Raw genomic sequence first — 14,107 nt, 5'->3', positions numbered from 1 at the left:
AATTTTTCAGTCTCTCTAATGCACAAAGACACCTTTCCAGACCAGTGTCTTTTAGTAAGGTTGAGAGATTTGAAAGTTATCTTTTGGCAAATATTTGTTTCTAGATTTTGCAAATGGCTTTTAAAGCATGGCTAGCTAGCAGTTTTATGGAAATGCTGTACCAAGAATGATGCTACTTTTGTTAAAGTGGGCTTTTTGGGAAGTCTCAGGGATTGTGGGACACACGTACAGTATATTGCTATAAGAGGGTAAGCTAAAACACTCTGGTAGTTGGGTGATTTTACCTGAAATTGAGATGTGCTTGATCACTGTCCAGTGATAGTGGTTCCTTTAGTTCATGGCTTCTTTACTTAGCACCTCCCTCCCAAGAGAGGCATAAGGAATGACAACTGGTCTCTTATGCCAGTTTGAAAGTCTTTTCCTTAAATTTCATGGATGTAGTATGAATTAATGAAGAATTTAAGCCTAATATTTTATTTGCTTGCATTTATTTATGTTCCTTTTAACTTGCACCTTTTTCAGTATCATTATCCATCTCCTAACTTGCTTTTCAGCAGCCTGAAATATGACTTTACATTTGAAGTAAACTATGGATTCAGGCATTCATTATGAAGTTTATGTGTTATACTTACTACTCCCCTGTCCTCACCTTCTCATTTCTTATAAATTTCAAAAAGTATGAAATGCTAAACATTTTTTAGCTTTTGTCCAGCATGGAATAGTAAATTCTCAGTAAGAATCAATGTGAAAACATGACTTTGAACCAGCAGGTTGGAGTAGAGAGGCATAGTTTCTCCACATACAAGGGCATTCCAAAAGAAGCAGAACCCCACAGAATGGAACACGACATGGTGAAAGCAATTCTCCAGTGTGGAGAGCAAATAATTTCCAAGAGATTGTTTTTTTTTCCTCATGTGTGTGTGTTTTAAACTCTGTGTCAGACTCTGGAAAGGCACTTTTGTGTTACAGAAGGTAGCTTAGGTAGCTGGAAAAGGGTGTTTGCTGCACTGCCTATGCCTAGCATCTGTCCTTGGGCAGGGATTAGGCAGGGCCACCCCTATAATAAAACTGTAGCATTGAAGAGCCACTGACTACCTGCTGGTAATGGCTGATTTGGCACTGCCTGCCTTCCTCCCTTTCCATGTTACCTTAACTTGCAGTTTTCAGACTCTGCTATGCTTTTTTTTCAAACTCTGGCCGCTTCAGTCTTTTCTACACCACTCAGTCCATTTCTGGGTAGTGTCATCTTCATCGCATCGTACGCACGACCAGTCAAGTTCTGGGAGAAAAACTACAAGTAAGACTATTCACAAACTTCTGCCTTTGTTATTTGTAAAGGTTTTGCTCTCATTAGTTTCATTTCTGGTGGTATTTTTTGTTTCCAAAGATAATCCTTAAATTAGGGCACGAGAGGTTAATCTTTGAATCTTGTTTCTGCTGTTTTACTTTCCCATGGTTATTTGGCTATTTCTGAAAATGCATTTAAGCAATTATCAGTGTGTTACAGATGAGGCGTCATGTTGCATTTGTTGTACAGACACACAGTAACGAAGCTGTGAAAAGGAAAAAAGCAGTAAAACTCCCAGTTGTCAGCCTTTTTTGTCTTGCTAGCAAATAAATCTGTGAAGCCTTTGGCACCAGCAGTCAGACTGCATAAATACATTTTATACTAACTAGGCTGATTAAATGCTACCCTCTGGGATGCAGCAGGTAACTCTGCAGCTGCAGAACTCTGAGAGAAAGGGAAAATTGCATTGGCTGAGTCTGGGCTTGGCCTCGCCAGTGAGAAGGGCCACACACTAACCACACCTCTTGTCTTGGTGTATCTTCGTTTGAAGAGTTTTCTTTTGTTGCATTTTGACTTGTGTCAGTGAGTGAATATGTACTCACCTATAAAGAAATTAGTCAGACAAAGCCAAGTTATATAAGGGGGCTTTGTATTCATTTTTGAATGTGATGAGATTTGTGGAGACCTTTCAGGGGGAACTGAGTTTTGTACACTGGGACTTGATCTTAACAGAATTCTCTCTCACATCTTTTTTACTGGGTCAGCAGTTTCATTCTCTCAAGGAAGTGAAGGGGAGGGCAGTTATGGAAAGGTAGGAAGCTACCACTAATCCCACAGACAGCTACACATTTTTGGACAGGAACTTTGAGCAATATTAAGTAGGAAGTGAGGATTTTAACATCTGCTACATTTTACTTCAACCAGAGCATTTTGAAGACATGCAGTTACCTTTCCAGGTACCAGTTAGAGAACCAGCCTCTGTTGAAGGCACATCACTGCCAGATAATTAGGTTGTGTCAGGCCTTTAGGTTATTGTCAAGGGAAATAAAGGGAGTCATTTATATTTGCTTTTGGTTTGTCTAATATTTTGATTCAAAATGAACAGAAGATATTCACAGGAAGAATCTAAAAATAGTTGATACTCAATACTTTAACAAGGGGGTGTGCATGACTTGTTTTCATCAGTAGTGACCATCTGTGATTCCCACTAAGGGAAGTGAAGAACATGATGCTAATAGTTTTGCAAAGCAAGGTAATTATTTTATCCATAAACTGTAAAACCTCAAGTGCAGAAGACCAAATCCTTTTAATACTTTAATCCACCACTGCTTGTCAAAATAAGCAGCAGCTACAATTTTGTCTTAAACCAGAAGGCTTATGTTATTCTTTGTAAAAAGAAGTGCTTTGGTGCTTGTTAGAAATTCTGCTGTATCTTCTATGACCTCACTTAAAACAAATACCTCAACCTTGCCTCTTGAAAACCTTTCAGAAGTAGAAAACAGCCTTGTAGAAGGTTCAGGATTGTCATCAAAGTAAAATAAGTCCTTGCCTGAACCTGTGGCATCTCAGAATATGCACACGGAATGGCTCCTCCTAAATTTGTATTAATTTTGTCTCTAGTACTGCTGATTCTCCCTTGTCTTACTTCCATTTCACATGAGGAACTAACCAGAATGAGTGAGAGCTGGACTGAAAACTTCTTGGTTTATTAAAAGGACACTGTGACAAGACAGAAAAAGGCAATGAAGGGGAGCAATTTGGTATTAAGAATGAGGACATTTTCTATTAAATACTTCAAATAATTGAATTAAGTGAATGGGCCTTGCCTTATTGCTTTGAATTTTGCCCTTTCAACATGTAAAAATTTCAAGGGGTAGCATAATTGCTTTCTTTTTGAGCGATGGAGTTAGACAGGATCAGGAGCTTGAGCTAGAATGGAAAGTTGTTCTGGCTCCTGCACATCTGCCTGTCTTTGGGCTGCAGTTCTTACAGCCAGATGTGCACTGAATTTTATGGTTATATAAGACAAAACAGAACAAACAGATGGGGAAGTTGCTGTACAGTTTTCTTTTTTGGAGTGCATTGATGGTTTCCCCAAGTTCAGCTCAGGGTATTTGTGGAAAGTCACAGATTCACTGCAGTGTTGTCTGAGACGAGTTCAAAGAAAGCAGAAGCTCTTGGAGATTTTTTTTTGGCTGTTTCCATACTCACTGCTTGTTGACAGGAACTTTGCCCAGGGCAAAGCTACCTTCCATGTACTTTATATAGCTTTTTTTACTGCCTGCTTCATATACTCATTTTCAAACACTTCTTTGCTGTATTGATGACTATGTTAAATTATCACATATTACCTACAAATAATTCATTCATGCAGTTAGGTATTGTCAGTTCCAAGGCTATTTTTTTAATATATAATTTTTAAAATGGCATAATAATTAGAATAACTGAAAGCAACTTTGACAAGCAGTCTAAGTATCAAAATTGTTTTTCTTTCAAGTCATAAATTAGATTGCTTTCTTAGGCTGTAATTTCTGTACTGATTGTAATCAGTATTTGCACACTTCTCTGTTGTCAAGCAAACTTCATTGCTGTTTCTTTTAAGGAAAAAATTTTTTTGCATCTCTTTTGGGCCAGCAGCCTGAAATTAGATGAGGGAAAAAAGATCCAGTTCATTTTTGGTAGAGTGAATCCAAAGCTGAAACTTTGAACTTTAGCAAGTACAGAGTACCATGTTTATTAATAGAACAGGGCTACTAGGCCAGCAGTCTGAGTGCTGAGCAACTGATCCATCTGTTCCTTAAAATGTTGGTTTGCTTGTCCCTACCTGGTGTTTTCTGAGTGCACACACATGTATCTTGTGTTTCCAGGTTTCTTTTAGTTCCACTTTTTCTGCTAAAGAGGAGATTGAATCCTCAGGTTTCTCTGACTGAGCTTCTTCTATTCTAGATGATTCAAGTTGGAGCTGAAAGTCTTGGAGAATTAAAATGGTGTTGTTTGTTTTTTCAAGGGGCTGAAGGACTCAAGTGGGTAAAAAAAGGAAAAGGGATTCATTTTGATAGTAAGCAAACTGTGAAATTCCTACCAGGCTCTTCAAAATTCAGGGCTCATGCTGTGCCTGTTTGGGCTCTTGTGGTGTGTGCACAGAGCATGGGTGTTCTTCCCTGCAGTCAGCAGATGCTGTTTGTTTTGAGTGTGCCCTTTGGTACTCCCTGCAGGCAGAGCCTACTACACCAATACATCACTGAGGTCAGGGATCCTTCAGAGGGGAAAGGAAGGATGACAAAGAAGAAGAAAAAATAAGGCAATAAGGAAAGTTGATGAGAAAGAAGACCTCTTGCAATCACAGTCTTGCAGCTTTTACTGCCTTTGTTGTTGAAAAGAGAGGGGTGTCAGATGAGACGCTGGGCTGCTGCTCATGAGGTGGTTACCTTATGGGAGTTCAGCTATGAGAATTTTTCTTTCTCTCTCTCTGTTATTTCTGGGTTTGTGTTTTTACAAAGGAAAGTTTGCTGTGACACTGGTTTTGTCCAGCCATTGGCCTTGGTCCCGCTTCTCAGTTTGAAGACTGCTCTTTTAGTCCCTATTTTCACAGCTGTTGTAATGATTAGGCTGTAGATGTCAGAGAGAGAAGAGGAAATAGCAGTAAATCTTGTTTAATGTATAGGCACTTTAAAGCATGAAGCATTTGTCCAAACACTATTGTTCAATTCCTCTGCTTTTGCTTTTTTTCTGGAATACTTCGTCACGCTGCAGCCTGACTCTGTCCTTCTCCTCCCTTCCTCTTATCTTCCTTTCTATCTTGGATATGACAATGACAGAACAGAGGAGGAAGTTTACTTTTATTCCCCAGTGGGTCTAACAGCTGGATCACGTGGAGCAGCCTGTTTGTTCTCTGCTGCAGCTGTGACTTGTCCCCACCAACAGCAAACTGCCACCAGGAATCTGGAGATTTTGCTGTTTACAAGCTTCTTGTCTCTCCTGTACCTTCCTGTTTCTATTCTTCTGGTGCAGTGCCTATTTTTGGGTAAGGCACAGCTTGCATTTGCTTTGAAGCGCCTTGAATGAATTACAGTGCGGCGTAACTGAATTAATTAGGTGTCTCTAAAGAGGCTGTGATTAAATTGCCAGTTATCTCAGACTGGCATTACAGGATGCCTCTCTGTGTTTGGGACTATGTGAGCAAGTCTTTCTTTCCTCCACCTTTTTAAAAAGTGTATCACTGTGTTATTGTTCCAGTCATTGTGGTCTGGAAAATAACCACCTGTAGGGTTAACACAGCTGGGAATGGAGGGCAAGGAAAACCTGCCCTGCTTCAGATGTAGTGCAGATGGCTTTTGCTTCTTTTTTTCCTGCCAGCTCACTTAACCTGCCCATCACAGACAGCCTGCAGGTGGAATGGGAAGAGTTTTCCCAGTGTACACATAATTCTGGTTGACCCCACATTATGCACATGTGTGGGAAAAGGAGCTGTGAAAAGTACCTGTCTGCTCCCCCCCTTTTTCCCCATAAAATAACAGGCCTTCCACTTCCAAATGCTTATTTTTAACACATGCTGGTGCCTCTGGTTTCCCTGTGAGCCTGCTCATCTGTTACAGCTGTTAAAACCCCTGCTCCAAACACAAAATGTCATTCACCCGTAACTGTCCATGGGCCTTGTTTGGGATCTGCTCACTCAGACCTTTCAAGCTGTTGTTTTTAAGACTGGATTTCTTTTTTCTTAGTCTCTTTTTTGCTGTCTTGTTTGATTTTCACATGTTTTTAGACCTCCGTAGTAGTGATGTTTACAGAGGAACAACTGCAGCAGATGTTTGTAGCTCAGTAATGGTTTGGATTTTAATTTATAGTGAATAGGATAACTTCAGCATTTCCCCCCTAATTGACTGGAGATAATATTTGCCTTATTTCATCAAATATAATCTCATATGTTATGTTCTAACTACTGCCACTGCCCTACTTAGGGTTCAAACTTTCTTGAATATTTCCAGCTACCTGGTCTGAAAGCCACATTGTAGCCTTGAGTTTTACTGTTCATTGTAATTATTTTAGTTTCTTCCAAACTGATTTCTCTGCAAATTTTTGTGTTTCTCTATGGCTGCCTCTATGTCTGTCCTCTTTTTATGAACTGACCAGAAAGAAGCACTGTATTTCTGTTTGCTCTAAAATGAACTGAGGTTCTAGTGCCTTTGCTCACAGCTATTACTCACTGGTGAATGCTGGTCCCTTTGGTGACTGTGGTTCTTCTAAGAGAGGTCTTCACTCAGTTGGCCTCAGGGCTCCTTCAGGCTTTTATTGAGAGTTGAGTCAATTTAGAACTCTTCAAAATAGTATAAATAAGTATCAGCATGCAGATAAACCTGAAATGGGTGCTTATTAGTTCATGGGACTTACAAGTCCAAACAAATAGGACCAATGAATGAACAGTTTTTGGCCTTAATTTTGGGGGTGTTTTCTCCAAATCAGAAGGGCTTACCAATCCTATTTAAAAAGCATGTAGAATTTGGGGAATTTGTAGACTTTCCAGTCTTTCTGGAAATTTCAAAGGTGCTCTGTGAGAGCCCAGCCTGTATTGCCCAGCAAAGCCCAGCCTATGCTGAGGTTTGCTTAGGCCTGCCTTGGTATCCTTGGGTATAGCATTGATGCAGTTGTAAGTGGCAGTCCGTGGCTGGCAGCAGTGCAAAAGCTGAAATATTGGCAAGCTGCTGCCATTTTTCCTTTATTTCTCTTCTCTTAAGGCTGGCAGATATCCCAATAGAGGTGACTTTTTTTTTTTTTTTTTTTTTTTTTTTTGGAAAAACATGCTCCTCTCTTTAAACAATGAGTATTAACTGGTTTTTGGGAAGTTATGGCCTGTTCTCCAGGGGCATTTGTGGCCATGGTTCTGGCACTGGGGGAGAGAATAGAGAAAACCAAAATGTTTGAAGAACAAAGAACATCTTTGTGTGAACTTCAGGCTTAGTTCTTCACGAGCTCTCTGAAATTACATGTAACTCATTAGACTTACTCATCTGACTGTCTTCTCAAGACCCTTCCCTGTCTGCTCCCTGCTGTAGTGTGTAACCACTCTCTGTCTTGCATGCCACCAGTACTGCCCATTGCAGATTTGTTCCTGCAACACTTGGCAGCTTTGGGAGTCTTTAATTCGTTTCAGTGTAGAGTTTTGCAGAGTGACAAAACCCACAGCATTCAGGTGTGGGGGGTGTTGCTTCAGGTACAGCCCCAAGCCTAAAGAAGCCCTGTTAGAAACTCCCATCCCTTCAGTGTCTTGGGCTGTGATCTCCCCTAGAGCAAGGGGCCATGTGAGCCCCTTTGGCTACCTGCTGTAGCACGGAGCTGTGCACACCTCCTCTCCAACCCAGCCCTCACCTCATTGCTTGACTCCACGTGTGGGGTCACACCAGTCTGGGAAAATGTGAGAAAGGATGGGCAAGGAAAACCAGGCACCTTTAATCAAGTAGGTTTGATATTAAAATCAGTGTTTTCTGAGTTGCCTGCAGTTTCACACTCAGGGGAGGCTATACAAAATTCAAAGATGTAGTTTAACTGTTTGGCAGTCTCTCTTTTACTGGTAACATCTCTTTTGCTCAAATTTTTGCCCCTGGCAGTGAATAAAACAAATTGAGGCTAATTGAATAGGAGCCATATGTGTGATAATTAATTGGGAATGTATTCCGATCCAGTGCTCTGTAGTTCCCTGCCGAGTTAAAGATGCAGTCACAACTCCAGTTCACTGAATCTTTCTAAGAGGACAGAGTAAAGACAGAAGGGAGACATCAGAAAGGGAATGCATGCTGAGATCAGGAGGAACACAAGTAGAGATCAAAACTGTAAGTGGCATAAATGAAAAGGGAAAAGGGTGGGTGGGCAGAAAGGAAAAGGCATGCAATGAAAAATCTGAGGGGGTAACCCAACAGCCATGGGTAAGCAGGAACTCAGACCTACACAGGAGAAGAAATCATGAGCATAATAAAGAAAGGACTTTTAAATATATATTTAGAAAGGAAGGCAGCAACAGGATGCAATAGACAATAATGGACTCCCATCAGAAATAGGGCACATGTAATATTTTAAGGGCATATGTGGATATACAGTGGCACTAAAGATTTAAAATGCTGTTCATCTGATCATTAGCTTCCAAATTATGTAAATCCAATGAGATCAAGTTAACTCATGAAATTTCTGTCATGTGAAATATTGGAAACCCCTTGAAATGGGTTGTCTGAATTTCCATAAGATTAAGTGTTCTCAGCAAGTGTTCATCCATTCACTTGGATAATGTAGATCACATCCTGTGTTGGATTTAACTGAATCAAACATTTAGGGGCAAGCTGAGGTCCAGAGTACTAAACCTAAGCCTTACATTCAAGGAAATGCTTATTCAAGCCACTTTTGTCAAAATGTGAAAAGTGGTAAAGCTGAGATCCAGGAGGAGATGCTCAGCAAGTGTAACCATTCTAACCAAGGTGAAACCTTGTGCCCAGGCAGTGGCAGGGAGCAGCTCATGCTGCAGCATGCTTGCGTCTTGGTTGTCTCCTGGTATACAAAGGTATGCACCGGACCTAGGCTGTCTTGGGGCTTGTAAGAGCAAAATGTAAACCATCTCCTCTTTCTGAGATAGTGGAAAATGCAGAATTGTGTCACCATTGCCACTGAGAATTGCCTCTGAGACATCGTGCTAGCTGGGACTAGGTAAATACTGGATGAAAGCTAGTGGGATTTTTTTTTTCTTTCTTTTAAAGTCCTTTGACCAGCAGTGTTTGCTCTCAAAATATCAGAGATGTTTTCAGTCTGAAGAGTACTACAGAGGATACAAAGATGAATGTTGTAAATTATTAACATTCTCAACAGTTCTTGCAGTAAAAAAAAAACCAAAGAAACAGGGGTATTGAAAGTTATCCCTCTTTTAGACTGGATTTTGTACAACTGCACAGTAGCAGTAAGACTTTTGTTGTTCTTCATCACTGATGCTGCATTTGCACATTTGCAAATGGAAACTGGAATGTCTTGGTTAGCTTCTGTTTTGCCTCCTTTCATCTTTTGTTGAAAAATATAGATATGGAAAACCCTGTAGTGAACTAAAGTAGTATTTCTGATACAAGCTTTCTTTGGAAGACCAGTCTTTGTCTAAGTCTTGTATTTCCTCACACTTTCTTGCCATCTCTTCCTTCTAATTTTATTATTTATCAGTCACATTGGGTCTGAAACTGAAAATTAAAACATCTGAAATATTTGGTATTTTAATATTGCACACTGAAAAAGCTTAAAAACAGATTGTTATTAGCAGTAAAAAATATCAGGAATGAATTCTCAAATACCTTGTTTTCCTTTCCTCCTTTTATGGTATTTAAACAATGTTTCCCTCTTTGTGTGGAGTAAAGGAGAAAAACATCTTGGCCTCATTTGCTGAAGCAGCTCCCAACATTTGTTTTGGTTTTGTTGTTTTTTTTTTTTCCCTTGTCTGTTCTCACTCTCTCTGGTGAAAACTTCACCAGGATATTTCTCATCACCTCCTTTCTACTCTCCAGCTCCTTGCAGTTTCTCAGGCTTTTGCTGCTTCCCACATGGGCCCATCAGTGCAGAGCCCAAGTGGATCAGTCCTGGGGAGCTCTTTGCCCAGGGCTGGGCTCGGTGTAGTACCTTTCCTATAAAGTCTGTTGGCTCATGATGGGAACAACAGAAGAATAACACTCATGTAGCACTCATATGTACTAATTCAGATACCTGTGTTTGTGTAATGTCATTAACACATTTGCTTTTAAATTAAAAGCTTTTCTTTCAGCTGCAGCCAGCCAGGTCCAGCTGTGAAGCAGAATCCTGGGTTAAACCCCATCCTTAGGATGGATCCTGACCTTTTTTACATCCTCAAGAGTGCACACAAAAAAACTCTGCACAGTTGCGTTATCTTTTCACTTACAAAGCTTATTCTATTTCATAGTAAAAAATAATCTGAAGACAGTAATTGAATGTCTTTTAAAAGAAAAAGCACATGTAGACAAGGGAAAAGAAATTAAATAAGACAAAAGCAGGAATACTGGTGACATTTTAGTAAAATATTAGTGAGTATTTTAAAGTACACAGGTGCTTAAATCACCTGGTTTACAAATAAGGGGTGAATTCCCCAGCTAAACCTTTGAATGTTAGAGCACTAAGGTGGGCCGTTTAACCTGTTTGGGCACTCAGCTTTTGATCCTGAGTTCACACCTCGGATTTTCATCCCCCTTGCCTTAGAAGTACAGAAATTTCCAGGCACTTGTTGGAATATGCCCAATAAACATGCTGAGTCATCTCAACAGATGACTCTGGTTTTAACACCCACTTAAACAAACAACAGCAACAAAAAAAAAACCAAACCAAAACATCAAAAAACATTAAAAAAAAAAAAAACAAAAAAACAAAGGAAAAACCCAAACAAACCCAAGAAGCCTCAAAATCAGTTATAAAAACCTTTTTAAGAAAGTAAAGAAACTCTAAGAACAGGAAGTGTTATTGATAATAAGAGCTTTCTGTGTTTTAGAAGGATGCTTCAACAGAGCTGTCTTTAACAACTGGGGCTGTTCACACCTTAGCCCTCCCCCGGTTTCCTAGTGTGCAATCAAAGCCACTTTTTATTGTTGTTAGATGAAACAATGGCCCAGTCAGGGAAGGAGAGATGGAAGAAAGCACAAAAATAAAAATCAGAGTGAGTGATCAGGAAGGAGAAATTGCTTTCATTTTTAAGAGATCCCTCTTTCTTAATGTGAGTTAAATCCAAGTTTATGTTCCATGCAGTTGCCCAGAAAATTTGGGCAGGGTCATGCAGAAAGGGGCTGTCAGCCCTTGCTGTTAAAAGCACACTGAAATAATTCTGTCTTTTAGATGAAATTGATTTAAAACTACTTCAATATCCTTTCCCTTCCAGTTAATACCATTGTTTTTAGGTCTGGTGTCCTTCAAATACTGATGGGTACCTGCTTATTCTGCCATGCCATTCTCCTCCTGCCTCACAATATAGACAACTGCTACTGTGATTTTAATGCTAAGCCTTTGTTTGTAGAGCCAGCAGCATTAGGCATGCACATGAAAATACTGATTTTTTTTTTCCAGATTCCCATGAATAATCATAGGGCTGCAGCACTTAAAGTTTCTCTCTTTTAAATTTGCCTGTTAGATGTCATCGAGGAGTGGATTAAAATTCATTGACACAAACAAAGAAAAACTTAGGATCAGCCCTAAAAAGACATCTCTGCATCTCCCAGAGGGAAACTGCTTTTCTTTGTTTTCTTCTCTTTCAAAGTAGAGATCTTCTACGCAGCAGGAATCCTGGAAATCTTGAAGTTGTGTTTTGGGTGAAAACTCAGCAGCAGCAGGGCAGATAGAACAGCTGGAATTTCATTTTGATCTTCTAGAAATAATGATTTATTTAGCATCATCAAATCAGCAATGATTTATTTATTTTCCTCAATTACCTGATTCTTAATATACTCTGTATATTCCCCAGACTGCCTTGATTTCTCTCAGCCTTTTTTCTATCTTTCTAAGGAAATAGGGAAACTAAGTGGGAGAAGAAGTTCTTTCTGGGCAGAATGTTTGGGAATATAAGAAGTGACCTAATTTTTTTGCAAAAGGAAGCAATAGTTTTAATGACATGAACAGTGCTACAGAAACCAGTGGGTTATCTCAGTGTCCATGTAAATGGGGAATTAAAAGAGCACGAGACAGATATTTCAGGAACTAAGCAGGATGTTGACTTTGAAATTGCTGAAGACTCAGCTGAAGACAGTCCAACACAATCACTTTTTCTCTAGGGTAATTGCTGGAGGAACTCTGCTTGGTTTGCATAGAATAATGCAATTCAGGAAGAAATTCAATTACTGAGGTAATTATCACATTGGATGAGTGGTAACAACCAAATATAGAGTAAGAGGCCACTGGAGGAAAGCCCAAATCACCTATTAATCCCAAAAGTTCACAGTGAGAGGTCCTGGTTCAGAAGTAAAGGTGTTGCTGGTTTGATTGTTAGGTGTAGTGGATTATAGTTTAATCCAATGCAAATTCCCATTGCTTTCAAGAAGATACAAAACAAGCTTTGGTTACTAATAATTGTAGAAGACTTTTAAAACACAGAATTGATTACTGGACAGCATTTATTCAACTAAACTGAATTTCAGCACAGAAGTTTGCTTTATAAACTGTCTATATTACCCTTGGTCTTAAAAAAATGAAATAAAATTGTGCCTCTTAATAGCTGTTATAAAGATTTGAGCTCTAGTTGTATCTGAAAAGGTAAATTCTTCTGAAAAGGTAAAGTCTCATGTCCCAGGGCTCATGTTTTAGCTGCTCAAAAAAAGCCTTGATGGGGCCTGGTTTTATTTTGTTTTGTTTGTGAGAGCCGTTCTCCTTCCTTCCCTTTTTCCCAGTCAGGCTGCATCATTTGAATTGTTGTGTCCCAAAGCACTTGTGATTTTCCCTGATTGTTTCATGCATCTTTCAGTCAAAATAAAAAATAGGGGGGGAGGGGAAAGAAGTAGACCCAGAGCTGCATGCTGGGCAAAAGGATTCCTGTTTATTACAGATTAGAATTTTCTGAAGTACTGGTTGATTTTATGGGTCTCAGTAAGCCTCTACAACAGAAATGGTAAGAAACTGGGGTAAAGAATAGTATTAACTTTTACCTTACACTACCACACTGATTTCAGAGGCACTGAAAGTTAATAAAGCATCTTATAATCTTAAAACATAAGCATTTGGAAATCAGCAGTGCTTCTCTGCTGAGAATAGAAAATTTACTGAATTCCACAACCTAATGTTTATGCTTACTCTTGCATATGCAGGTGGATATCTGTCAGGGTGAAAGAATTCTGACAACCTTTTTAAAGTAAAATGATTCTTCATAATCTGAACTGCTTAGAAGGCACTTCCCCCCAGTGTCATTTTCTGTTGAATAGGAAATGATAATTGCAGTTCCAATGAGCAGGGCCAACCAGAAGCAGGAAGGTAAATAATACCTCCAATAAAATGTTAATCTATGTAGGTAATATACTAATATTAATTACAAATCATTTTAATTCAGATTCTTATTTTCTCAATCATACTTTTTGCAAAGTAGAGAATGTGCCTTTTTAAGGAAAAAAATCACTTGCTTTTGGTAGAAAGTAGAAATAAAGCAAATCTGTTCCTCTTCTGTCTCCCATATGGAAACCTGTATGTAATTTTCCTGTTGGTCAGTTTTCCACAACTTTTTTGGGTAGGCTGTGGGGAGTGGTTGAAAAGACTTTGTAACATGTCAGTGGCATCCTTCTCCCAGTTGGATTCAGCATGAACTTACACACAAAATCCTGGAAACTGCTACTGAGTCTCTGCTGTGTTTGAAAGACACCATTTATCTTTTCACCATCCTTTTCCAGTGTTATTTAAGCGGTTTGAAATCCTCCCTTAGAAGTGATCCCTCTTTGGTGCCATCTTCCTTGGGGCAGGTTTGCAGTTTCCACAGTGAGTAGTGAAGTTCAGGCTGTGGAGGCTGACTGGCCAATCCCAGCCTGTTCAGGATCTCCTCTGCGCCCTGTGCTCCCCACACCGTGAGCCAGACCCCAGCCAGTGCCACCCAGCCATGCCCACCTCTCTGCAGTTCCACCAAGGACACCATGAGGGACACGCCTGGGTGTCTCCCTTGGATCCCATGCCAGGAAAAGTGGTGGTGTGGCTCTTCTCCCCTGTGCTTGCAGGTCTTTGTACACACGAGGTCCTCGCCACTGTCACACGTGACCAAATGCTGACTGCTCTTTGGGCCTTTTCCTGCTTTTGCTTCAATCTTGTTTTCCAAGGAATCAGAGATCATATTTGCAT

General features: G+C 39.8%; 1 protein-coding gene across 1 annotated transcript in view; it reads left to right on the top strand.

The window, feature by feature from the left end:
- Nucleotides 1-14,107, top strand: part of PCNX2 (pecanex 2) — a 151,410-nt gene that overhangs the window by 95,533 nt on the left and 41,770 nt on the right. The window contains exon 23 of the mRNA XM_050972315.1: nucleotides 1,170-1,297. Coding sequence (XP_050828272.1) covers nucleotides 1,170-1,297 — 128 coding nt within the window. The remainder of the gene's footprint in view (nucleotides 1-1,169; nucleotides 1,298-14,107) is intronic.

This window comes from Serinus canaria, chromosome 3, assembly GCF_022539315.1.
Source record: "Serinus canaria isolate serCan28SL12 chromosome 3, serCan2020, whole genome shotgun sequence".
Taxonomy (NCBI): Eukaryota; Metazoa; Chordata; class Aves; order Passeriformes; family Fringillidae; genus Serinus; species Serinus canaria.
Note: the sequence above shows the minus strand (reverse complement) of the source record. Positions and strands in the feature narration are given on the sequence as shown.